This window comes from Vombatus ursinus, unplaced genomic scaffold (genome assembly GCF_900497805.2).
Source record: "Vombatus ursinus unplaced genomic scaffold, bare-nosed wombat genome assembly UNPS02014789.1, whole genome shotgun sequence".
NCBI classification, from domain to species: Eukaryota; Metazoa; Chordata; class Mammalia; order Diprotodontia; family Vombatidae; genus Vombatus; species Vombatus ursinus.
In genome coordinates this window covers 6351625-6378858 of record NW_020954567.1, presented here as the reverse complement: position 1 = coordinate 6378858, position 27234 = coordinate 6351625, and the positions used below count along the sequence as shown (strand labels likewise).

Here is a 27234-nt window from a genome sequence, read left to right as displayed (position 1 = left end):
GAGGGAAAGGAATGAGGGAGAACAGGGAGGAAGAGAGGAGAGAGAAAAGAATGAGAGGAGAAGAAGAAGAAGAGAGAGGAGAGGAGAGAAAAGGGAGAGAGGAGAGGAGGAGGGGAGAGAAGGGACTCACAGCCTCTTCCGCCTCCCCTCTCTTGCGTCTAAACTCAGAGGCAGGGAATGAACACCGAAGTGGCTTGGGGCGGGGGGCTGGGCAGAGTGCAGCCAGAGCAGAGCGCTCAGCCACGGTTTGTCAAGCTTCACCAAGAGGTCAATCCCCGGCACTGCCCTAGTTCATCTTCCTGCAGCCGGGAGGCACCGCAGGGATGGGCAATTGCACCTGCAGCCTGCAGGTGTACCAGCGTCCACTAGGGGGAGCCAGCACCTTGTCTAGATTCACAGCAGGCAGGGCCCGCCTGCTCCAAGCCTGGAGATAGAGCCAGTAACTTAAAATATGGAGGAGAAAGATACCAAGATGATGGGGCCTTGGGAGAAGAAGACCAAACACAGAAAAACCAACAGCCAAAATTCTTCTGGGATGCAGGGCGGAAAGGAAACAATAACAAAACAAAACAAAACCTATGATCCGGAGCAGAGCCCAGTAATTGTGGTGCTAGGCAACATTTCAGATGAGGGGCATGGTGTAAGAGCGGTTTGCTAAATCTCGGCTCTGCTAATTACTGCCTTGTGACTTTTGGCAAATTGCTGCATCTCTCTGGGCTTCTGCTTCCTTACCATCTTTTTCTCTCTTCGAAGCTATGTTTAGGGGCCACCTCTTAAGTCATCTTCCCCAATTTCTTTCCTCTGTCTCAATTGTTAATCTTCTTTCTCTTTGCCAGTATGCCAAAATCTCCTTCTATTCCTCCTTATCTTTTAATTTACTTATGTGTCATATACATTCACCCCCCCCCAAGTAGAATGTAAACTTCTTGAAAGGAGAGATCATGTCATTTTAAAAATGTTTTTATCCTGGTACTTTGCACAGTACCTTGCCTATAGTAGACACTTAATTAAAATATGGTTTGGTTTCTTTTTCTGAGCCTGAGTTCCCCTATCTCACCCTGGCTAGAGGGACAACAATTGCTCATGGGCCTGATCCTACTTCTCATTGGTACAAAAGCATTGACCTGCTCCATTCAAACCTGGGCCAGTTTGCACCCTCTCGAGGCAGCCTGGTGGCCCTTCCTACTCCTACAGTTTTACTTATTAGTACCAATTTAGTGTGGATACCAGATTGGCTTTGAGTTTACTGCAACTCAGAACTCCCAAACTCAAGCGATCCACTAACCTCAGCCTCCCTGGTAGCAAGGATTACAAGCACATTCTACCATGCCTGCTTTAAATGAGGGGAGTGGACAAGATAAGGCCTTTAGGATCCCTCCACCTAAATTCTGTAATCTTTAGTTAGCTGGTATAATGGATAGGGAAACCTGAGTTCAAATCTGGCCCCACTGACCTAGGTCTTTTGGAATACAAAGAAATACAAATCATGGTTTCTTGTTCTCATGGAGCTTACAATCTAATGGGGGTGGTAATGGAAGGGAGGCATAGGACACAATATGCACACGAAGAATACTTAGAGAAAAACAAAACCCTAAATTGACTGTCCAACTATGGGAGTGCCATAAAAATTCAAGAAAGAGAGAGCTCAGGACTGGAATTATGAGAGACTTTATGTGAGACTTTGAGTCAAGACTTAATACTGAGAAGAATTTTATTATTATCATTGTTAGTGATAATGATAACAATTATGGCACTTCATGGTTATAAATCAGTGTAGACTGAGCTGTGGACTTTGAGTCAAGAACCTGGTTCAAATTCTGCCTCAGATACTTAGTAGCTATGTGACCCTGGCCAAGTCATTTAGCCTCTTTACCCTCAGTTTCCTCAACTGTAAAATGAGGGATGCGGAATTGATGACCTCTAAGTTTCCTTTCAACTCCAAATCTAGATCCTACAATCCACACAGCAGCTTTGTGACGTGGAGGTTTCATTATTATCCCTATCTTACAAATAGGGAAACGGAGACTCAGAGATGTAGATGGTCTTGGCCATGGTCACAAGGCTAGCTAGTGTTAGTCTATGAACTTTACATATTCCTTTTTGTATTAATGATGTGTGTTTATATCTTATCTCTTCTGCAAGATTGTGAGATTACTTACATCTCATCATTTCACCAAGTGCCTTGAAGGAAGGGACCTTTCTTATGAATAAGTGAATGAATGAATGAATATGAATGAATGAATGAAAGTTATTAAATGCTTTCATTTTGATAAGTTTTGAGATTCAAATGGAAAAGTAAGATGGTCCCTGCTCTCAAGGAAATCCCATTCCGGTGGGGGAGACAACACATATGGGAAGGTCCCATGATCAGCAGGTTATGGCAGCCTCTTCAACAACTTCCTTTCCACCGATAGTGACGTAGACTTCAGATGCTGAACCAAAAATATGTTTCTGTGCCTTCCTCCTCCTCCTCCCCCCCAACCTGGTATACTGCAGATAACTAATAAATGTTTCTGCATGAATGAACTCTCAGTTGGTCAACATATGCAGTTCAACACTCATACTGCCACTGCATTTAGCAAACTCCTTAAGGCTCAGCAGGTGCTCAATAAAAACTCCTTGATGGATACTGACCATGCCAGATAAACAGGGTGAAGCAGTAGAGAGAGCCTTGACCTTGGAGTTAGACGGATTCAAATTCTAGCCTGTTACTTTCTTTCAGTATGATGTTGGGCTGCTGTGAAGAAAATGCTTCATAAAACCTTATAAGTAAACCTAAAGAGATGTGAGCTGTGGTCATAAATGGGAGTTTACTGCCTTTGGCCTGACTTGGAGTAGGGGATGGACCGGGGCAGGAGGGACCTTCCTATATAAATGGAGGGAGGCTCCCTGAAAGTTGAGGGTTTCTCTTCAAACTATCATGCCTAGAAAGCAGTCCAGAATAAGCCTGCGAGTGAAGAGGGAGGGAAAGAGAGGAGGGAGGAGGTCATTGAGTGTAACTTCATCATATTACACATGAGCACAGAGTCTGAATTCCTTCCCACAGACGCCCAGAGTTTTGGACTGGCTGACCCAAGACTGTGCTACCTTCTAGATGGCATCCTCTTCGTCTATGGAGTCATCATCACGGCCCTCTTCCTGAGAGCCAAGGTTGGTCTCTTTTCTTCTTTTTCTTCCAACCTATGATTTCATCAGTTTGGGGAACTCTCAGTGTGGAAACTCCTTCACCATGCTATCAAATGCTTGATGTTATGTTGGAAAGAATGCTGGATTTGAAGTCAGAGGGACTGCTTTTAATCTGGTCTTTGCATCTAGAACAACAGATGTGCAGAATAGAGGTACACGTGCTTATGGGATTGGAATGGTTTGGGAACTTCGGCTAAGGTGATTTCTACCCTGCTGAACCCTATGTAGCAAATTACCGAAAGGTCATCAGGTACCAGGAACACCTTTGTTTGGAACCCAGATGGAATGGGGCCGCTTTCTTAGAAGCAGTTGACATAAAGTCCAAATGTCTAGTCCTCATTTTCTATGAGTCCTTGGCATATGCATATGAAGTCAGTATCATTTTTGTTCTTTCTCTCTCTTACACTCTCCCTTTCTCTTTTTTTTTCTTTAGTTCAGCAAGACTGCCAGAGTCTCCAGCTACCAGCAGGACCAGAATCAACTTTACAATGTAAGTATCTATGATGTGTGTGTGTGTGTGTGTGTGTGTGTGTGTGTGTGTGTGGGTGTGTGGTGTGTATGTGTGTGTGTGTGTGTGTGTGTGTGTGTCAGTGTGTGTGTGTGTGTGTGAGAAAGAGAGAGAGGCCGGGGTGGGGGGGAGGGGAAATGGAGATGGAGATGTTTGGGGGACAGGAAGAATCACTACTTTACATGCTATTTTATGGTGGTTAGCTCCAGAGTACCCTGGATCTCATTGATATGTGATGTCTCTAGCAATGTCCATCACAGCTCATTCATGCCCACCTACCCTAAAGAACTCTCAACTCTGTCCTAGCACAGATTCAATAGAGAAGTCTACCCATTGCCACCCTGTGTTTTCTTTTGTTTTGGTTAGGCAATGGGGTTAAGTGACTTACCCGGGGTCACACAGCTTGTAAGTGTTATCTGTCTGAGCCCAGATTTGAACTCAGCTCCTCCTGAATCCAGGGTCGATGCTCTATCCTCTGTGCCACCTAGCTGCCCCTATATAGTTGTTTGCATGTGATCTCGCCCATGTTCGATGAGAAAGATCCACTGACCCTCCCAGAAGCACACTCAGGCATAACAGGTGATTTCTTAGGAGACAAACATGGCGGCTCTAGTCTTTTCTCTCAAAACAGTAGGTTCACTTCTCCAGCATACACTGGCTGCTGCCCTCATGCTTTTTGCCACTGACCCTTTATCCTTATGCCCCCAGTTAATGGGACTGCCAGTGTCTTCTTCAAGAGTCTTCAAGCTGGGGCAGCTAGGTGGCGCAGTGGATAGAGCACCAGCCCTGAAGTCAGGAGGATCTGAGTTCAAATCTGGCCTCAGACCAAACGCTTGACACTTACTAGCTGTGTGACCCTGGGCAAGTCACTTAACCCCAATTGCCTTTAAAAAAAAAAAGTGATGAAGGAAATATCAATAATGCCAATTACATGTAAAAGCATGTCATGTGTACATTTATTTTCCTGGAGAACCAGTTGTTGAAACATCTCCCAGCACACCCTTACTCACCCCCACCATGGACTTCTACAGGGCCCTTTGCTTCATCCTCCACTTCAGTTCTTCAGAGACTGCAGTGTGCTGTGTGTCCTAGCTATACAATGCCACCCATGGCCGGTGCGTCACCACCAAAACAATAACTCACATTTATTTAGTGTTTTAAGTTTTTGCAGAGCATCACTCACAACATCCCTGTGAAGTAGGGTAGTGTAAGTATTATTATCTGCATTTTACAGATGGAGAAACTGAGGCTCTGGAAGGTTGATGGACTTACCAAGTCACACAGTTCCTGTGTCACACGCAGGATTTGAATCCACATCTGCCTCCTGCCTCCAAGTCTAGAGCTTCTCCAACTACACTATGGCCCCTCAGTGTGTTCTTGCTGGTCTATGATTTTTTTGAGAAAAGAGATCTGATTGTCCGGTGCCTGAGCTCCAAGAGCTCCAAACCCAGGTTCCTAGCTGTATTTTAGAGACACTTCCCATTCTGATCCTTCCGGTCTCCGCGGCCTCTGTGGCCGTGAATTGTTGTGTTCACGGGGAAGTCTGTTCTATTGATAGGGCCATTGGCCCCCTTTTACCAGGGCCTCCAGAGGATTGGGTCTCAATGCACCTGTGACAGCCTGTGAACTTTATTTCACACTCTAGCGGTAATGGCTTTTTTTGGGTAGAGCCATGCAAATCTGTGGTAATTATATGCAAATTGGCCATGTAGCAATTTCTCAAGATTTACTGGGGGAAACCAGGGATTCTTACCCTAAGTCCAGGATGGATACCTATCTGAGACCAGTCGGGTACAGTCCTGCCCAGAGGGAGATGCTCCACCTTCAGAGGTCTCTTTCATTTCCTCCACTCTCCAGGTTATCGGAAACATGGGACATTTCTGGAGCTGCTAATAATAGCTTAAATAATAAATTGCTTAAATTTTTTTAAACAGCGAGGTTCAGAGTGGTTAAGTGATTTGGTCACATCGTTACTAAGGTCCAGAGGCTAAGACTCAAATCCAAGTCTTCAATGGCAAGTATACTGACCTCTTACACAGCACACCAATCTGCCTGCTAAGAGCCAGTATGTGAATGCTCCTTCTCTGGTGCCATTTACTTCACCCGGGTCCTGGTTATCTGTTTTTACTTTACTTGCCTTCCCCAAACCCCAGACCCAGACCCAGACCCAGACTGCCTGGCCCCAAATTGCCCTCTCCTTCTAGAACCTTTTCCTCTCCTCACCTGGATCAGCCACGCTCCTCTGACATTTGCTTTCTTATTTCAGGAGCTCTCCCTAGGACGCAGAGAAGAATATGACATTTTAGATAAGAGAAGAGGCCGTGACCCGGAGATCGGAGGAAAACAGGTGCCAAATTTCCCTCTTTCTTTGGCTTCCTTTGTTCCTGCACTGCTCACTCTGGGGTTTTGCCCTCTGCTCCCATGATGCTTTTCCCTACATGTGTTCATTCATTTGTTTCTACCCTGTGCTGATCTGAGGCAGACTGTCACTCTCTCACCTCAGCTGCCAGGCTCCCCTCCAAATGATTGATTATTATGGGATTCGAAAAGGTCTTCAGGAAGTATGAATCCTCATCTTCTTCCCACCCACCCATGGTGATGTCCTTGGCCCACCATCAGTAAGCCTTGATTTTGTTCATTAGTGGTGCCAAATTCTTATTCACCTTGTCAGTCAGTCAGTAAATATTTATGTATTTATGTATGTGACTATGGTCACTCATCTACAAGATGAACCACCAGGAAGAAGACCATGGTCCCTGCTGACTGACCTGATTTAGGGATAATTCCTCATCACTCAGATTTCTTGAGGGCTTTAACACTTGTCAAGAGGTTGCCTTCCAAAATTGTAAGGTAAGTAGTACAAAAATTACCATGAGATAACATATGTAAAGTACTTGGCTTAAATATGAATGCTTCCTGTTACAAGCACTGGCATATACACAGTAGAACAGAAAAGGTTCTCCTGTGAAACTGCAAATGTTTCCTCTGTACAACTTGCTTTTCCTTTTGAAATCTATGCTAAATTCAGGGTGTAACTTTCAAAGCTATCCTGCTTGTCTGTGCTTTCCCCCCCCCCCCCCCCCCCCCCGGCCTTCTTTCAGTTCTCTTTTGTACATTTCAAAAGTATAATTCAACCCAGAGTTCCTTTTGTTGCACCATGCATGCTTGCCCTCTGGAGCATTTTGGTCTGAGTTTATCATCTTTGTTCCTAAAGAAAATCAAGTGCTATTCTTTCACCCAACTCCACCCCAAAGCCCATTGACTGTCAGGCTTGGTGTTACTGCCCCAGGTATGTATACACTTGTAATTCTAGGGAGGGTGGAGAAGGTGTGCTCCGGTGTGCTCCTTGGTGAGCATCAAAGCTTTGTCCTTGTGGTAGTCTGGGCTGGTCTACTACATAGGCTCATGACTTTACAGGGACAGGCCCCATTTGGGGCCTTCTCTCCCCAGCCATGTCATGGCCTTGATTGGAGAGATCTACCCTGGAGAGATCTAATCTGGCTCATTTTTCACCAAAGGTGGGGAACCTGTAGCCTCGAGGCCACATGTGGCCTTTGGGGTGTGGCCTTTTGACTGAGTCCAAGTTTTACAGAACAAATCCTTTTATTAAGGGGATTTGTTCTGTGAAATTTGGATTCAGTCAAAGGGCCACACTTGAGGACCTAGAGGTCCACATGTGGCCTCGAGGCCACAGGTCCCCCACCCCTGCAACCATTGGTAGACCCTCTCTCTTCCAGTGTTCTTCAGTAATGGGTTTAAATACCCTTCCTAAAGGCTGCCTAGAGTCATTTATTTTGCATCCTTTCCCAGTCCTCCTTAGTCTTAATTCCTTCCCTCTGAAACTACCCCCAACTTATCTTGTATATGTCTTGTTTGTACCTAGTTTTCTGCTTATTCTCTCCCCCATTAGATTGTAAGCTCCATGGGGGCGGAGGCTATCCTTCACCTTTCTTTGAATCCCCAGCATTTAGCATAGTGTCTGGCACATAGTAGGCACTTAAAAATACTCTATCAACTGATTGACGTACTGAGAATTAGGATTTTCTATACATAAGAGGCACATTTATATAAATTAAAATGGAAATTTATACAAATAATAAAGAGAGCAAACATTCATACAGCGCTTGCCATGTGCTAAGTGCTTCATAATTATTATCTCATTTGATCTTTAGAACAACCTTGGGAGGTAGGTACTATTATTATTATCCCCATTTTACAGTTGAAGAAACTGAGGCAAACAGCGGTTAAGTTACTTGCCCAAGGTACACAATTAATAAGTAATTGAGGCCAGATTTGATGTTGGGTCTTCCTGACTCCAGGCTGGGCTCTATCCACTGTCCCATACAGCCCAGATTTCTGTTGTTTGTTGTTGTTGGAGGGGGAGCATATATTGTTTGGGAGAAAGCAGTGTTTAATTCTGGTAGCTTGAAGACTCTTTTTTTCTTTTTAGGCAATTGGGGTTAAATGACCTGCCCAGGGTCACACAGCTAGTAAGTGTCAAGTGTTTGGTCTGAGGCTGGATTTGAACTCAGGTCGTCTTGACTTCAGGGCTGGTGCTCTTATCCACTGTGCCACCTAGACTTGAAGACTCTTGAAGAAGACACTGGCAGCCCCATGAACTGGGGACATAAGGATAAAGGGTCAGTGGCAAAAAGCATAAGGGCAGCAGCTCGTGTATGCTGGAGAAGTGAGCCTACTGTTTTGAGAGAAAAGACTACAGCTGCCATGTTTGTCTCCTAAGAAATCGCCTGTGATGCCCGAGTATGCTTCTGGGAGGGTCAGTGGATCTTTCTCATCAAACACGGGCGAGACCACATGCAAACAACTATATAGGGGCAGGTAGGTGGCGCAGAGGATAGAGCATCGACCCTGGATTCAGGAGGAGCTGAGTTCAAATGTGGCCTCAGACAGATAACACTTACAAGCTGTGTGACCCTGGGCAAGTCACTTAACCCCATTGCCTAACCAAAACAAAACAAAAGAACTGTGTACATACAAGATAAAGGCAGCAGTGATCTTGGAGGGCTGGCAAAAGACTTGCAGCAAGGGGATTGGAAAAGTCCTCTTGTAGAAAGTGGGATTGAGGCGAATCTGGAAGGAAGCCCTGAAAGCCAAGAGGTAGAGGCGAGGAAGGAGAGCGGGGTGCAGCCAGAGCAAATGCCTGGAATCAGGAGACGGAGTTTTGTGTGTGAGGACCAGCAAGGAGAATAGGATCTTAGATTTAGAGCCAGAAGGGACATAAGAAACATTAGGCCATTTCCCCATACACCCTTCCTATATTTTACAGAAAAAGAAACTGAGGCCCAGCTCAAACCAAAGTATCAAACCAAAGTCTCCTGTCTCCAAATATAAAGTTCTTTGGAGGTAGTATGGTCTAGTGGGTAGACCACTGCACTTAGGGTCAGGAAGACGTTGGTTAGAATTTCAACTTGGACCGTTGGTAGCTGTGTCACCCTGGGTAAGTCACTTAAGCTCAGCCTTAGTTTCCTTGTCTGCAAAATGGAGATCATACTACACCTACCATGTAGGACTACTACAAGGATCAAATGAGTTAACATACAAAAAACGATTTTCCTACTGTAAAACACTATGTAAATGTCAGCTCATTTCATATTATGGTTTATAAATCATTCCCATTTTACAGATGGCCAAACAGACTCAGCAAGGCCAAGAAACTTGCTCAAGGTCACATAGATGGTCAGTGGTATTGCTGAGCTTTTCAGTGAAATTGGTTCCAGCCAAGCACTAGGTTCCAAGAGCTGTTACAACAGGGAGGGGAGGTTTTCTGATGGGGAGAGGAGGTTTTCTGACATTAATTCCAAATGAATAGGTTTTGGTTTTTTTTTTCACATTTCTAGCCATAGGTAGGGCAGGGACCCTTCTGCTTGCCCCATCCCACCCCCATTCTGTATATCCCATTTTTCTTGATAAGAAACCCTTCCTGCATCCACCCCCAGATCTCACATACAAGAACTCCTGTGTAGAACCTTGTTACATCTGGTAACCCAGCCCCTTGCTGGTTTCCTGGATGTCACTCTGAAGGTGTTCTCTCTGATGCTAATCTCACACTGGGTGGGGAGAACTGGGGGTGGAGACAAGGGGTAAAGGTGTAAACAACCACAGGGAGAAAACATCGATGTGCCCTAAGGAGTATGGCTTCTCTTTCCTCTTCCCTAGAATACAGAGGATGACCACATGGGATAATAGCACTAATATGCTTTGAGGTTGAGTTGGGTGTACAAGTGGCTCTTGACCTACGATTGTCCCACTGAGTCAGACCACAGTTCCATCCACTCCAGGGCTCTTTCTCTAGCAATGGCGCTGAAGAACCATAGGTATCATCAATTTAGAGCTAGAAGGGAATTTAGAGTTCATCTAGTCTAACTGAGTTTACAGTTGAAGAAACTGAGGCCCAGAGAGGTCGGATTTGCTCAAGGTGTCACAAGTAAAAAGTGATATATCTAGACTTGAATGCTGATCCTTTGATCAGGGCAGCTAAGTGACACAGCAGATAGAGCATCAGGCCTGGAGTCAGGAAGACCTGAGTTCAAATGTGACGATTACTAGCTGTGTGACCCTGGGCAAGTCATGTAACTGTTTGCCTCAGTTTCCTCATCTGTAAAATGAGCTGGAGAAGGAAATGGCAAACCACTGTACTATCTTTGCCAAGAAAACCCCAAATGGGGTCATGAGGAGCCGGACACAACTGAATGACTGAACAACAAAAGTAGCAACAAACCAGCCTCTTACTAGTCCCTGAAGGAGATACAACATTTGACTAAGACATATTTCCTGGTCTCATGGAACTTAGCCGTTAGTCAATAAATGTCTATTAAGTGCCTACCAGGGGCCAGGCACATGGATACAAAGAAAGGCAAGAGACGGTCCCTGCCTTCAAGGAGCTCACAGTCTAATGGGAGAGTCAATGTGCAAACCGTTATGTACAAACAAGTTATAAAATAGGGAATAATCAACAGAAAGATGGCACTAGAATGGAGGATTGGGAAAAGCTTCCTGCAGAGGATGGGATGGTAGCTGGGGCTTGAAGGAAGCCAGGAAAGCCAGGAGGCAGAAATAAGGATTCACATAACCTAAAAGGAATTGGGAACAACAGGAGCTTTCCAGGTAAGGGATGTTCCCCAACACCCCCATTTCCATTAGTAACCTGTTATGGATCTGTCATCCATGGAGTCCTCTAAAACTGTTTTTGAAGGTGAGCTTTCTCCAGTCAACCGGGTCATGGGAGGTGCTTTCTTTGAGTGCCTCTCACCAACACAGGGTCTCCTTCAAAGAGGAGAGAGAAAAATGGAGATGTGACCAGAGTCAAAGCAGCTTGAGTCCAGATCATATGTGTCTGATGACGGGGTATGGAGAGGCAAGGTTAACCCCACTTGCCAGTTCAGTGTCCCTTTAAAGATGATCACTAAGATAAGATAAGATAAGAGTCTATGGAGAAGCAAGGGCTTCCCATCCCAAAGAGGCAGAAACAATCCCATGTACTAAAGATACAATCATCGGTTGTATTCACCCTCTGTGTACTAAAGACCTCTCACCACTTCTGACTTTTTTTTGTTCTTTTTTCTTGACAGAGAAGGAAGCATCCTCAAGAAACTGTGTATAATGTGAGTAGAGAGAAGTAACATACATTTATGTGCCATATTTTTTTTCAGCCATTCCCAACTGATGGGCACCTAGTGTGCTTTTTAGGGCAGAGGGATGGGATTGTAAGGGGAGGGCATGTGGAGAAAAGATGGGTCAGGGCTTGGAGAAAGCTGAATTCAATTCAATTCAACAAACATTTAAAATACATTTTATTTATGCCTTTCAAACATATCACAATCATTTTAATCCTTCCTCTCCCCCTCCCCCAATGATTTAACCCTCCTTTAGGACAAACAAAAATAATTAAGCAAAAATGCCCAATACAGTGACAGTGTATAAAAGATCCAGTCCTAATAGTCCCCAGCCTCTCTGCCCTCAGGGAGATATATGTTTCATTATCCATTCTCAGGAGGCCTTTACTGGGTTTTCAGTTACTTAGAATTCAACTCCCTTTTAGTGATGTTTTCATTTACATCATTGAAGTCATGTATGTTTGCAGTATTGGAGGAGGGGGGAGTGGGTCGGAGAAAGAGCTACAAAGCCACAAAGGGAGAGCAGTTAATAAGACTTAACTGCCATTCATAGGGGAGGAGAACAGATGCCAATGGAAAAATCGTGGTGTGTGGCCCATAGTCTGAGGGCAGCACATAGTAGGGATAGCTTCAGATGTGCAACTAGGCAATGGTTCTTGCACTGCTGTCAAGGCCCAAAGTACCTTGAGGCTCAAAATTTAGATAAAAAGCTGATGGCACTATTAGTTAACTTCATCCATCGGGCAAGATAATAGGATAATCTGGATGGGTGAAATGAGGGCATTTTCTGAATTGTCTAGTGAGTGAGGAATGAAGGAAGCTTAATTCTAATCATGCTAGCCATCAAGAAGCTGGAGAGGTAGGGATGAGAATGCTCAGTCTCGACGTCACACATGCATCCACGGGGCTGGGACCAAATCAGTCAAACCAGTTTTCACTAGCTCATAATAGCATTCTTTTGGTTCTGCTCATTTCATTCTACATCAGTTTATCCTAATTTAATTCCTCATGTTCATTATTTCTTACCGTACAATATTCTATTACATTCATATGCCATATTTTTTTCAGCCATCCCCACGTGATGGGCACCCAGTTTGTGTCCAGTTCTTTGCTACTAAAAAGAGTGGTTGCCATGATTGTTTTGCTAATTACGGGACTTTTGTTTCTGTGTTTGACTTCCTTGAGATATATGCCCAATAAGGGAATCACTGGCTCAAAAGTTATGGTCAGTTTAGTCACTTTTCTTTGCACAATTTCAAATTACTATCTAGAATGGTTGGACCAGTTTGCAGCTCTACAAGGGGACCAAGAAAGGCCTCTTGCAAGTTCAGGACTGGTAGAGAAGGCTCCAGAGGGCTGAGCCAAAGAAGTAGCCAGCCTAGAAAGGATGTTTAGAGATTTGGTGGTGTACAGATGAATGTAATGTGGAGGAAAGGATATGAGACTTCAGTCTCATTGCATCTTACCTGGGCTGCTCTGCTGAGCTTGGCTCAGAGTGAGAAGGGCTGACCAAGCAGAGAAACCTCAAAGACAAGGCTGAGGAGGAAAAGAGTGAATGGTGAAGGAAGCAAGAGGAAGTAAACTGTGAAGTGCTCTCCGAGCTAGGGTTTGGGCTTTGGGAAGGAGGAGAATGACATTTTTCATGTTAAGAATTTTCTTTCTTCTCCTTCCTCCTCCCAACACTATTGCTGCTCAGGCATTGCAGAAAGACAAGATGGCAGAAGCATACAGTGAGATTGGAATGAAAGGAGAGGTGAGTACTGCCATTATTTTCTCTCTGTTAGGGCCTGGAGGAGTATTAGCTAAGGAAATTACCAAGAAAGTCCCCAAAGTTGAAGCCTGTCACGAATGCCCCAAATAAATGCACATGGTGGTTTTCAGGTTACCTATGTGTATATATATATATACGTATATATGTATGTATGTATATGTGTATATAGAACATTTATATTTATATATATCATGAATCCACTGAATTCTGCACTTGTAAGATCCAATCACATGTACCTAGAACCTGCCTTCCTAAATTAAAAAAAGACACACTCTTAAACATCTGGGTTGATTGTCTATATACTTGGCACATAAATAGGGCAAACCCTGTCATAGTAAATGCCACATCCGGTGAGTGCCTCTGTGTAACAAAAACTTTTCCAGTCCCTGGAGAGTGGTCTACTTCTTTGGAATTTCATCAGCCAGAATACCAGGTCAACCCAAGCACTGGCCAATTAACCCTTGGGAAGCTGATATACCTTCCATTATAGAGGTAGAGGTCTATGCAGCTACCTTATCCAAAGAGGGGAGAGGGGATTCTTCCAGATGACACCCAGGCTCTAGCCTTCAAGAAACATAGCCCACAAGAGCATCACTTGGGTGGGAAGTCTGTGTCAATAATCTTTTTCTTGGTTCACTTTCATAGAACCAGCGAAGACGAGGCAAAGGGAATGATGTCCTGTACCAGGTAGGGACTGATTCTGATCATGGCCTCACTCTAGTTCACTGTCACTTTAACTGCCACAGATGTGGCCCCTCCTGAAGAGGCTTCTGTTCCCAGCATCTTAGGGTGTTGGGGGGGTTGGGGAGGGGTTGGAGTTCTAGTTTAGTGGATGTACTAGGTCATCACTGAGATGCTCATTCAGCCTTCTTAGTGATCTTTGTGACTACAGAGAGTACAGTTTTGTGGGAGTCTGTAGGTTGGATCACATTACACTTTACTGAGTACATATTACATGCAAAGCACTCTGTGTATGTATATGTGCCCACACAAGTGCCACTTTTCAAGAGGGAATTGACAAACCAGAGAGAATCCACAGGAAAATGACCAAAATGGCTAACTAGGAAACCCGAGAATGGTTAAAGGAACTGGGAACATTTAGACTGTAGAAGAAAAGTCCAAGTCATCTTCAAATTTGAAGGATTGTCATGTGGAAGGACAGTCATTCAGTCAATGAACATTTATTAAGCACCTACTATGTACCTCCTTAGTACTGTGCTAAACAGCTGGGAATACAAAGACAGGCAAAGGACAGTTCCTGACCGTGAGAAGCTCACAGTCTAATGAGAGAGACAATATGCAAACAATTAGGTACAGACAAGATACATACAGTATAAATAGGAAATAATCAATAGATAAAAGGCACTAGAATTAAGAGAGATCTTCCTGTAGAAGATGGGATTTTAGTTAGGATTTAAAGGAAGCCAGGGAAGCCAGGAGGTGGAGATGAAGAGGGAGAGCATTCCAGGCATGGGACAGTCAGAGAGAAAATGGCCAGAACCAAGAGATGAAGAGTCTTGTTTGTGATCTGCAAGAAGGCCAGCGTCATTGGATTGGAGTGTGTGTGTGTGTGTGTGTGTGTGTGTGTGTGTGGGTGTGTGTGTGTGTGTGTGGCTGTGGCTGTGGTTCTGTGTGAGTAAGGTGTACTAAGACTAGGAAGGTAAGGGAACATACATTCCAAGTTGGAAAGATATCTAGCGGTCATACAGTCAGTCCAACACTTTCATTTTACATTTAAGGAAGGTGAGGCCAACTTACTTGTCTAAAGTCACCTGCCAGGGTTGCTGATGACTGGTGAGGAAACACCCCCAGGTTAACACTATCACCAGTGCCAACACGGGGAGCAGGGTAGGAAACACCTCCATGAAACATTGGGGCAAAGTACCAATCTCCCTACCCTAGTTATAGCTCTGTTAATGTGGGCATCGGTTTGGTCAGAGATTAGACAAACAACTCAGAGGATCGCAACTAGAGCTAGGTGGCACAGTGGCTATGGTTGGACTAGCAATCAGAAAGACCTGAGTTTGAATCCTACCTTGGACACCCACTAGCTATGTGACCCTGGGCAAATTACTCATCCTTTCTCAGTTTCCATTTCCTCATTTATAAGATGACAATCATAATAGCACCCACCTCCCAGGGCTCTTGTGAAAATCAAATGAGAGAATGTTTGTAAAACATTTGAAAACCGTAAAGTGTTATGTGAATGCTTTTTATTATTGTTGTTGTTATTATGATTACTTAAAGCTGGATTGTTGAATCCAGTCTTCTTTTTATTTTTACAAACGAGGAAATGAAGACTCAGAGAGTTTAAATGATTTGCCTGTGGTCACATAACTTAGGAAGTGTCAAAGCAGAAATTTTTATCCTAAGTTGTCTGACTCCAAGACAATAACTGGTCCCATCACTTCCTGGCAAATAGAGGGAGAAGAAATGGAAACTGTCAGATTTTCTGTTCTTGGGCTCAAAGATCAGTGAAGATGGTGACGGCACCATGAAGTTAAAAGACGCTTGCTCCTTAGAAGGAAAGCTATGGCAAATCTGGATAGCATACTGAAAAGCAGAGATGTCCTCTTGCTGACAAAGGTCCATATAATCAAGGCTGTGGTTTTTCCAATAGTAATGTATGGTTGAGAGAGCTAGACTATAAGGAAAGCCGAGTGTCACAGAGTGATGCTTTCAAATTTGTGGTTCTGGAGAAGACTTTTGAGAGTCCCTTGGACAGCAAAGAGATCAGATCAGTCAATACTTAAAGAAATTAATTTAGACTATTCACTGGAAGGTCAAGCTGAAGCTTAAATATTTTGGCCACAAAACGAGAAGATGGGACTCATTGGAAAAGACCCTGATGTTGGGAAAGATTGAAGGCAACAGGAAAGGGGGATGGAAGAGGACGAGATGGATAGATAGTGTCATGCAAACAACAAACATGAACTTGGACAGACTTTGAGAAATAGTGGAGGACAGAAGGGTGGCATACCATCCGTCCATGGGGGGGTCACAAAGAGTAGGACACAACTGAACAACAAAACAAAAGCTCCATAAATTTTATCAAACTAAGATCTGAATTCATGGTGCAGTGGAAGGATCTTTGGATTTAAATCCTGGTTCTTCCTGGGTAACCTTGGTCAAATCACAACCTCTTTGGGCCTCAGTTTCCTCATCTATAAAATGGGAGGGCCCAACTATATGAAATCTAAGCTCTCTTCAAGTGTTAAGTCTATGAGCCTATGATTTTAAAAGTCTTCTCTACCAACTGAGGTTGAGCTATCTGGACTCCACAGGCATAGCTCACATGTATTTATATAGTACTTCATGGCAGACAATGAGCTGTCTTCCCAGCAGCCCTTTGAAGCAGGTGATGCATATATGGGTATTTCCAATTTCCATGATTTAAAAATGGATCTCAGGGAGATCCAAGGTCACACAGCTACTGAGTGTCAGAATCTGACTTCAAGATCAAGCTCCTTCCCCTACATTACTACAGAGCTGCCTCTTTCTAGACAACATCAGATATCTGTAGACTAGTCCTCCCTTCTGTCTCTCAGAGGCAACAAGAGTGGGAGGAAGAGAAAGAAGAGAGAAGAGAAAGGGAAGGAAAAAAAAACCCCAAGAAAATGGCAGCTTTCAAAGGCAGTATTATTATAGTCAAGTGCTTAATTTATGCAACTAGCTATAAGTGATTTTACAAATGAGACCCAACCTACCTGTTGGCAACTCAAATACAGTCTCCAGGGGCTTCCCTCCTCCCCACCTTCTCCCCTTACCCCGAGCTGTTCCAACAGTTTCCACAAATGCTTTTAAGTATCAGAGTCCTGAGTTGCCTTACCAGGCTTCTGCAGGTTGGGGAGACAGGGATCTAGGGAATGCAGTTCTATTCACCATCTCTTTCTGCTTTCTCCAGGGCCTCAGCTCAGCCACCAAGGATACCTATGATGCCCTCCATATGCAGCCCCTGCCTCCTCGTTAACAGGAGTATACCACCATCGACTCACCACCCGGACAGATTTGCAAGGACAGTTACAACCAACCCCCACTGAGAAAAAAAAATCATTCTTGTTTCCCAGCAACCAAAGCAGCCTTTCCTTACCTGTGGGATGAATCCCAGGTTAATGTTTGGCCATGTTCAACTCCTTACTGTAAGCTTGCCTTTGAATTTTTCAGATTTCCAGCCTCAGGGATTATGATTTTGTAGTAACAATAGTAATAGAATACATTTGTGAAAAGGTTTACCAATCTTCTTACCACCACCATTCAGGGTTCAGGTTTCATTAGCTCCTATGTAGCCAATCTATCAGCAGTCATTAAGCACCTACTAGCCAAAGCTCTGGAAGATTTGGTCATGGGTCTTCTGGCTCTAGAAGATTTGGTCTTGGGTCTTCTCCTGGCTCAGCCCGTGTCTCTAGCCAGTCACTTTTCCCTGGGACTCAACGCTCGTGTTTGTCCAGTGGATGGATATCCCATCCCACAGAGGTGCTGTTAGCTTCTACTATGGAAAGCCTTCAGAGAGACTGGAGGTGACTGCTGTTGTTGAAATAGTCCACGCCATCTTCCCCATTAGGATTTACGACCCCTTGGCTTGACTCCCGCTGTAAACTTAGCTTCTCTGCTGTTGCCCCCTCCACCTCAATTAAATTTTTGTTATCTTTCTCTTCCTATTTTAAAGTGACTTGTCTGTCGTAAGGTCATAGAGCTACCACTGGAAGGGACCTTAGAAATCATCTAGTTGGACTCCTTCATTTTACAGAATGAAGAAACTGAGGTCCAAGAGAGTAGGCGACTTGCCTGGTGTCCCCCAGCTAGTAAACAGCAGAATCAAGATTCAAACTTGGGTCCTGTGTCTCCCAATACTTCCTGTGAAAAGTCTCTGTTGGGGGTGAGGAGGGGATGGGGAGGGGGTCAGGTGACCTGGTCCATGCCAATATGTAGCAGTCTAAATAGGATGAGAGAAGTGGAGACAGAGGATAAAAATAGGTGGGGAGTTGAGAGAAGAAATTGTAGTAGCTTAGAATCCTACAGGAACAGGAATGGGGCACATGAGAGGAAGATTAAAACCATTATCATGAAGGCATTGATGAATAACCCAACATCTCATGGACTCATAAAAATTAAATTTGATGGTGGTACTACTCTGGGGAAAAAAATGGAAGAGGGACCAACTGGAACTAATGTAAGTGCCATAGATGGGGAATCTGACATTTGGCCTTCTGGTTTTTATTTATACTTGTTTGCTGAATCCATGTGATTTTTTCCCCCCAAATAAATGCTTCAATGAAAATGCTGTTTTATGTTAAAAACAATAAAAAGGTCATTTCAGTAGTCATAGAGGCATGGGTGACTTAATCACTGACAAATGAGCATGCTGTTTTGGGAATGGGGAGGGACTGCCCTTGAGGACCTTTGGGATTTCCATCTGAACGTTCTGGGATTGCTTGGAAAGATCCCAACATCCTCAGTTGCTCAGATGGGAGCCCAGCATATTTCTGCCCACATGTCAAGGAGGAGAGCTTGGTCTCCGGCTCTTTGAAAATTCAAGAAGTTCATCTGTGCATAAAACTGACAATGAATGGGGAAAAGACCTGTGAGGGACCCATTGAGGATCATGAAATTAAAATCCAGACAGCTCAAAAGATCAGACATTTCAAATATTGTATCCCTTCTAAACCTAATAATATAAACTTTTTTTTTTTTAATTCCCAGGGGACTGGATACTGGGCTTTGAGTAATAATGAGACTTGACTATTTCTATTTGACAATAAAGACCAGGTCTGACAACCTCCACAACCAGAAGCTACTCTGGGGGAAACTGTGCTCTGTGCCGTTCTCAGGGAAATGGTTACCTCTTTCCCCTGCCCCTTTTGTTTTTTTTTTTTGAGAGGGAGTTGTCTTATTAGTCTAGGAGTGTGGTCTGTGTGAATTTGTTCGTTTAGGCTCAACTCCCTGTCCAGTGGGAAAAAAAAAACAAACCTGTGACATCTCCCCTTCCTGCTGGCTTTCATTCAGTCACACTCACATCTTATAATGGAGTTCATTGCACAAACATCATCATCATCATCATTAACAACATTTACTTAACAATAGTTAATAACAAATTAACATTTAGTTAACAAACAACAATAATATTATCTCAACATATATTCTCTTAACCCGGGGAGGTAGGTGCTGTTATTCTCCCCATTTTATAGATAAGGAAACTGAGGCAGACAAATTAAATGACTTGCCCAGGGCCACACAGCTAGTGTCTGGGGCTGGATTTGAATTTAGTTCTTATTGACTGCTTGCCCAATGCTCTATATCCACTGTGCTACTTAGCTGCTTCTAAATAAAATTAAATAAAAGAGAAATACAGTTCTGCACCAAATGAAGTTGGCTTCACAAGAAGTTTTAATCATGTGAACTTTTGGGTGCTTAGTGACAGACTTCACACAGAGATGTTAAAAGTCAGAGCAGAAGTTTTGAGTCTCTATATTAAAAGTGACAGGAAAGCTGGCATCACCTTTGCTGTGCCAAGTGATGGCTTGCGTATGGAAGCTGGTGAAAAACCTCTGCACCCTAGAAGTTCACTCCACTCCTATGGCCCCTTTCTCTGACTGGCTGGTTCTTCCCCAAGCCTCATTTTAAGGAGTGTGCTCAGGCCAGCCATGTCTTCATGCCTCCCCAGACTTTCTCTACCATGCCACAGAAGCTCCTTCACCCTGGTGGTCCATTCCACACCTGGTTTTCTTCCACAGGAATTATTCTCTGTCCCCATGGATCCTTTCTCTGATTGGCTAATTCCTCCCAGAGATGCCATTTTAAGGAAATTGCCCAGGCCAGCCATCTTGTGACTCCTCTCCAGGGGTCTCTCTTGACTCTCTGGATTTTCTCCACCGTGCCCCATTATGAGTATCATCCCCCTCACCACCCTTTGCCTTTTAGATTCCTTTTATGTGTTGTTTTCCCATTAGATTTTATTTGTGCCCCTGCACTTATCACGGTGCCTGGCACATAGTAAGCGCTTATATGTTCATCCACTTCAGGGAAGACTTTATAGAGGAGGTGGCATCTGAAGGAAGTCTTGGAGGAGGACAAAGATTCTGAGAGGCTGAGAAGGGAGTGAATTTTAGGCAAGGTGAATAACTTCTGTGAAGGTAAATGTTATTACTAATTGGTGATTTGGGGAGATCCAGAGTTCTCCCCCTTTTTTCGAAAGTCCTCATTTCAAGGTTCAGCCTCTGAAGGACAGGACTGATGAGAGCAGAGAGGATTAACATTCTCCTCAATCTAGGTATTGCTACCCCACCCAACTTTACAAAGAATTTAATCTAAAGTGAAACTCCCACCCATAATGTTCTGCTCTGGTTTGGGTGGGGCATATAGATCCTGGTGGTGATTTGGAAGTAAATGACAAGATCAAAGTTAGGTCCCCTAGCCTCTCATTAGAACAGGTCCACCTCTCATAATATTCATTCTCTCTCATTGTTAACCAATCAGAGTTGATTGCTACCCTCAGGAACACCCACTCTTCCAAGGGCTTATAAACTGTGAGCCCACAGCCATGAAGAGGTCTTTGGCATTTGAGGCTGTCACCGACCTATTTCATTGGTTAATATGCTACCATTATTAATAAAATGATTAATTACCCAGAAATTGTCTTTCGAACTTTTTAGGCAGTTGTGGTTAAGTGGTTTGCCCAGGGTCACACAGCTAGTAAGTATAAAGTGTTTGGTCTGAGGCTGGATTTGAACTCAGGTCCTCCTGACTTCAGGGCTGGTGCTCTATCCACTGCGCCACCTAGCTTCTCTCAAACTTTTTAAATGTCACATGAGTCAGGAGATAGTGTGGCCAGTTTGAAAAACAGCCAGTAGTCCAATTTGGGAGGAACAAAGTCCACAAAGGGGAGTAAGATGTGTGTTTTCTGATTGGTTTCTCACCACAACCCTGGGAGGTAGGTGTTCTGATTATTCCCATTTTTAGAAATGATTAAACTGAGGCTGACTTCTTGGTTGTCTTCTTATCCATCTGATTATTCCTTTACAGTTATCATTGCTGGATTATAATAATTTTTCTCTCCTTTTCTTTTTCTGGGTGACTTTATCAGCTTCCATTGATGGGATTACCATCTCTTTCTCAATGACTCTCAGATCCATATATTCTGTGTGTGTGTGTGTGTGTGTGTGTGTGTGTGTGTGTGTGCATGCGTACAACTAGGAGGCATGGTGGATAGAGCACTGGGCCTGGAGTCAGAAAGACCAGAGTTCAAATTTGACCTTAGGTACTTAATAGCTGTGTGACCGTGGGCAAGTTACTTCACCCCTGCCTGCATAAAACTGGAGAAGAAAAATGGCAAACCACTCTGGTATCTTTGCCAAGAAAACCCCACGGATAGCTGGCCGGGGTCATAAAGAGCTGGACACAACTGAACAATAATGTGTGTATATACATAATACATACGTTTTATTTATATGTGTATGTATGTATGTATCCATATACATGGACACACACGTTCACATACATACATACAAATAAAATATTTCTGTCTCCAGTGCTGAACAGAATGCCTGCCAAAGAGTAGGTACTTAATAAATGCTTGCTGACTTTGACTTCATCTCTCCCCTGAGCTCCACTCATTAACATGCTTGGTGGACATATCTACATGGATAGTCTCCTGTGGGCATCTTCATTCAACAATAATAGAACTGGTTTTCCCCTAAACCCATTCCTGCTTTAAATTTCCCTATTTTTGTTGCTTCATCACCATCCTTGCATCACCCAAATTGACCACCTTGGAGTCATCCTTGACCTTTTCCCTTTAACCTTCATATGCAATCAATGGCTCTAATTAGTCATTTTTCAGTGTCCGACTCTTCGTAACCCCATTTGGGGTTTTCTTGGCAAATATACTGTACTAGTTTGCCATTTCCTTCTCCAACTCATTTTATAGATGAGGAAACTGAGGCAAACAAGGTTAAGTGACTTGCCGTGGGTCATCCAGCTCGTGTCTGAGGCTGGATTTGAACTCAGGAAGATGAATCTGCCTAATTCCAGGCCTGGTGCTCTATCCACTGTGCCACGTAGCTTCCCTAATCAATGACTAAATCTCATCAGTTTTCCCTCCACAATATCTCATGTCCTCCTCTCTGATCCCATTGACTTTACCCTAATTTAGGCCCTGCCCTTATCACATCTGGGTCACTGCCATAGCCTCCCAACTGGTTTCCCTGCCTCAAGTGTCCCCTCTTCAACCCTTCCATGATCCAGCTGCCAAAGTGGTGTCATGGCTGTGTCAAAATGGTCTTGATAGCTGAGTTGTTCCCCGTACATAACCTTCCATCCTCTACCTCATGCCTTTGCATAGGAGGTCCCCCATGGTTGGACTGGGGCCCTTAACTTTTACCCCAGAATCCTTCAGTGGATCTACTGTGACCCCCACTCTCATCTTACCACTTGTACTCTCTTGAAATTACTTTGTATTAACTCACTAGTGTACATGTGTATTCCCCCAGTAGAATATAAACTCCTTGAGGTCCCTGAGGACTTTTTTTGATCTTTGTTCCAATAGGAGAGCAAAGTATCGTGCTTGATAGGTGATTAATAGATGTTAACAGAGGACATACATGGGTGTTAACTAGGGGTATGGCGAGTCAAGAGTCAGACAGTGGGGACCAGGTCAGCAGAAAGGTGGAGACTGGAGGTAAGAGAGAGAGGGAAAGAATGATCACTGAATCGAGCTTCCAGAGTGGACAAGCGGAGACAGACAGGATCCAGAGAACACAAATGGAAAGGCTGGCCTTGGCAATAAAGAGTGATGCTTCTTCCTCAGGAGTGAAAAAATGGTGAAAGGCAGTTGATCTCCAGTTTTGAAAGTAGATGGGGGGAAGGGAAAAGGAAGAGAAGCACGTATAAAGCCCCTATTGTGTGCCAGGCACTTGCTAGAGGTGTGTGTGTATTTTTAAAGCAACCTATCTTGAGAGTCACAAGAACCCTGTGAGGTAGGCACTGTTATTATCCCCATCCTACAGTTAAGGAAACTGAGGCAAACAGGGGTTAAGTGACTTACGCAGGGTTGAACAGCTGATAAATGCCTGAGATCAGATTTGAGCTCAAGTTGTCCTGACTCCAGGCCCAGCGCTGTATGCACTGTAGCATCACCATGATGCCTCTGGCAGGCAAGGGAACAAGGGAATTGAGGGTAGAGGACTGTGTGTGTGGCATACATTTGTATAATTTGAACTGATTAAAGACAAGGCAAAAGACTGTGAAAGAGGTTAAGTAAAGTCAGACCATGGGTGACTAAGGAGGAATTGTGGGATAGAAATGGCAGTAAGAACATAATGAGGAATGAGGAAAAGAGAGATGAAAGAAGACATTATGATAAGGAAAAGAAATGTTTTAAGAATTCAAAATAAAAAAAAAATAGGGTCAGCTAGGTGGCTCAGTGGATAGAGCACAGGCCCTGAAGTCAGGAGGACCTGAGTTCAAATTTGGCCTCACACCAAACACTTGACACTTACTAGCCATGTGACCCTGGGCAAGTCACTTAACCCCAATTGCCTAAAAAAAAAAAAAAAGAATTCAAAATCATTGAGGTGGTAGTTACAGGTGATAGTGAAATCTAGGGCATAACCATTCCTGTGTCAATGAGAAGTCAAGATGTAGATTGTGGCAATTCAGAAGGCCGATGAATCGAAAGGCCAAGATGGTAGAAGGTGGTTTTTGTGCCTCTTGGGCACATGTAAGGGTAGAAAGAGAGACTGAGTTAGGTAATGAACTTCAGAAAAAGAGAGGGATCTCAAATTGAACTGGGTCATTACAGTCGGAATACATGAAGCTGGTCCAATGGGGAGCAGTCGTTAAGTGATGGAAGAGGAGAGGCTGGTGAGTGATGTTCATAGAGGGAAACAACAGTGGTGGCCAGGGGATAAAAAAAAAGGAGCAACCAGCATTGAAGGATGCTGGGAAGATAGGAAATGACTTCTAGACAAGTTTAATCAGCGAATCAATCAATCAAAATGCATTTATTAAGTACGCAGTTCACAGCCTAATGGGCGCAGCATGTAAGTGACTAGGTAGATGTGAGAAATCTCAGAGGGCAGGGGAGGAAGCCTGTGAAAAGTCTTCTATAGAGATTTTTATCAACTATTTGCAGATGTAGTTGAGTCTTGAAAGAAGCCAGGGATGGAGGTGAGAATAGAGAATGTGGAGGGGGGTGGCCAAAGCATAGGAATGGAGACAGGAAATGGGATGCTGATGTTGCTGATGGTAGAGTGCGCAGGAGAGTGAAGTGAGACAACACTGGAAAGTTATGTAGACTTTTAAATGATAGAGGACTTTATATTGGACCCGGGAGGTAGTGGGGAAGTCTTGGAGTTTACTAAGTAGCGAGGTCATATGGTCAGACTAATCACTCTGGCACTCCACACTCTGAGTGGAGGGTGGAGTGGGGAGAAACTCCAGAGGTGATTAAAGCCTGAACTAGATTAAAGCCTGAATTAGGAGTTGAGAGGGGACCACAAGAGATGTAGTGAAGGTGGGAAACACAAGACTTGACACTGAATATGTGGGCTGAGTATGAGGGATGAGTTAAGGATGAGTGGTTGTCAGCCTGAGGGACTGGGGAGGATGGTGGTGCCTTTGACAGTAATAGAGAAGATGGAGAAGAGAAGGGTTTTGAGGAAAAGGTAATGAGTTTTGTTTGAGACATGTTGAGTTTGAGATGCCCACAGCATATCCAGTCTGAGATGTCCCTGAAGGTGGAAACAGTATGAAAAGAAACTGGGATAAGAGAAAGGGGCCTTGTTAATAATATAATAGCTTGAATTTAGATTAAGATTTGCATACTGTTTTGTAGATATTATTTGTTCCTTATAATAAGTTTTATGAGATGAGTGCTATTATGCCCATTTTACAGATGAGAAAATTAAAACTTTGAGAGTTGTTCAGGGTTCCACAGCTCACTAGCTTGCCTCACTGCTGAGGCAGGATAGGACAGCAGAGGTGGAAAAGGTCAGGCTGGAGAGAGAAGATGTTAGCAGAGGAGACACTCTCTGAATCACAGGGATGAGGAGCAGGAGGTTCTAATGTCATTGCATTAATTTCCTAGCTGGAGACTGGAGAAGGATCAGGTACTTGGGGTTGTCACGGAAGGGCCCCTTGATGATGGATGGTGATGTTGGGGTAAGTATCCCCAAACACTGAGGACCTGAGATTTGGCACAGAATTTAGATCCTAGGTCTGAGTTAGTAAATACCTGACGTAGGTCTCTATAGATTAGTGTAAACTCACATGGGATTAGCTCAGTAGTTTCATCCCAGCATATGAAGGTACAAGGGACACCCAAGCAGATAACTCACCTGTGGACATCCATGGCAGGCTTGGTGTTTAAAATATAATTCTGTTAAGATTTGACTTTTCCTTCTCAATTTATCAACCAAGTAACATGTCAGATGGGAAAGAGAATAACCTTAAAGATCAGTTATGTCCCCCCCATTAAAGAATAAGATATTAGGGTCTAGACTCGAGATTTCTGAGAGAATTTCTCTGAGAGTACTGGACATTTGGCATGTGATACTGGAAGTTGCATTGAATTCAGATGAGTTAACTCAAATCTCCAAACTTCTGAGTAAAATACAGATGGAAACATGGGAACTTTGAAGAGTCCTCTTGGAGGGATCCTCTCTTGGAGGTTCAATCAAGGTCCTGTGCTTGATCACAAAAAGCACCCCAGATCTAAGGGAGACTGCCACCCAGCTTGGTGGCTCACTCATCTCATCAATAGTCTGGTAAAGGAGGGTAGCAGCCTTGACCATCAAATACATCTGACGGATGTATTTGTAGTGACGGAGGTCACTATGTGGTAGAAGAAGACAGCGCAGATGCACAGTGAAAGAAAAGAAGAGAATGATGATCTTCGGTGCTCCTTGGATTCTGGAAATTAATACTATAGAAGGAATATCCTCCCTCCCACTCCCTCTCTCTCATATTACCATAAAGTTTCAAATATATTGACCAAAAAAAAAAAAAACCAAACCCAAAAAAACTTCAGAGAACTCATGCAATGTTAAAACACTTGGAAAATGGTTTAATGATGTTTACAACAGAAATGAACTGTACAGTTACAGTAAGTTTTATATATATAAAAAATTACAGCAGACAAATGCATCTACACAAAATCTACCATTTCATTCTGATTCACTGTCATCTACACAATCTCTCCAAGCCTACAGTCCCCCGTAGGCAGCCCCTGTGTTTGGAAGGTGAGAGGAGGGAGGCTATAAAGGGTACTTTTAAAGAGAAAGCACCACCAGTATTCCCCACCACCTCCCAGCCTCAGGAGATATCAGCTAACTTCCTAAACATCAGGCCTTGGGTGTTTCAGGTTTTCAAAACTGAGAAAGCTGTGTTTCATATGGGTACAGATAACAAGACCTAAGTCTCTAAGTATTTAGCTGATTCTCTTAAAAGTATTTCTGTCAGAGGGAGAAGTGGCTGACCAGGCAGTCTGGGAAAGGGGGCTATTCAATAGCCACCTAGATTGCAAATTTACTGAAGGAGAAATGTAAGAGGACTCCCAATAAACCAAATGGAAATTGTCATTGCCTCGTTAAAGCTATTGAACAATTTGGGAAGGAATCATTTACACTGCATCTCAGGTTCCACAAAGAGGAACACAAACTCACATTTTAAAAGTAAAGTACATAAAAACAAAAAACTCTGGGGGGCAAGGGCACTTATGGCTCCTTGAGACCCTCCATTTATAACAGTGGAAAAACACCCCTGAATCAATCTTTCTTAAAAAAAAGAAGAAAAAAGAAAACATTTTTAGAAAAACAAGGTCGCTGTCTCTTTAAAATAAAAAAAAAAATACCAGCTGGGAACAGCAATCAGTGAAAACGTAATCCAAGTCAATAGTCTGGTGGAAGTTCATTACTGAATATTATGTACACTTATACTTTTTAATTTTCTTTTTTATTATGAACACCTAGGCAGTGAAAACTGTTATGTTAATACATACATAGACACACCCAAAACATACAAAAATACTATTATTTCAAACTACTAAGAATAGGACAGTTCAGTTATTTCCATGCTATGACTTTAAGAGCATTACACTGAAACAAACAAGAATTTTAAACGACAATTTTTTTTAATATCCC

General features: G+C 43.5%; 1 protein-coding gene across 4 annotated transcripts in view; it reads left to right on the top strand.

Moving 5' to 3' along the window:
* The window catches only part of CD247 (CD247 molecule), a 92832-nt gene extending 74408 nt beyond the window's left edge, over positions 1-18424 (top strand). For all 4 annotated transcript variants that reach the window (XM_027868408.1, XM_027868412.1, XM_027868409.1 and 1 more), the window contains exons 2-8: positions 3047-3150; positions 3620-3676; positions 5961-6041; positions 11284-11316; positions 13025-13081; positions 13745-13786; positions 17004-18424. In XM_027868408.1, coding sequence (XP_027724209.1) covers positions 3047-3150; positions 3620-3676; positions 5961-6041; positions 11284-11316; positions 13025-13081; positions 13745-13786; positions 17004-17069 — 440 coding nt within the window. In that variant the 3' untranslated portion in view covers positions 17070-18424. The remainder of the gene's footprint in view (positions 1-3046; positions 3151-3619; positions 3677-5960; positions 6042-11283; positions 11317-13024; positions 13082-13744; positions 13787-17003) is intronic.
* The last annotated feature ends 8810 nt before the right edge of the window (positions 18425-27234 follow it).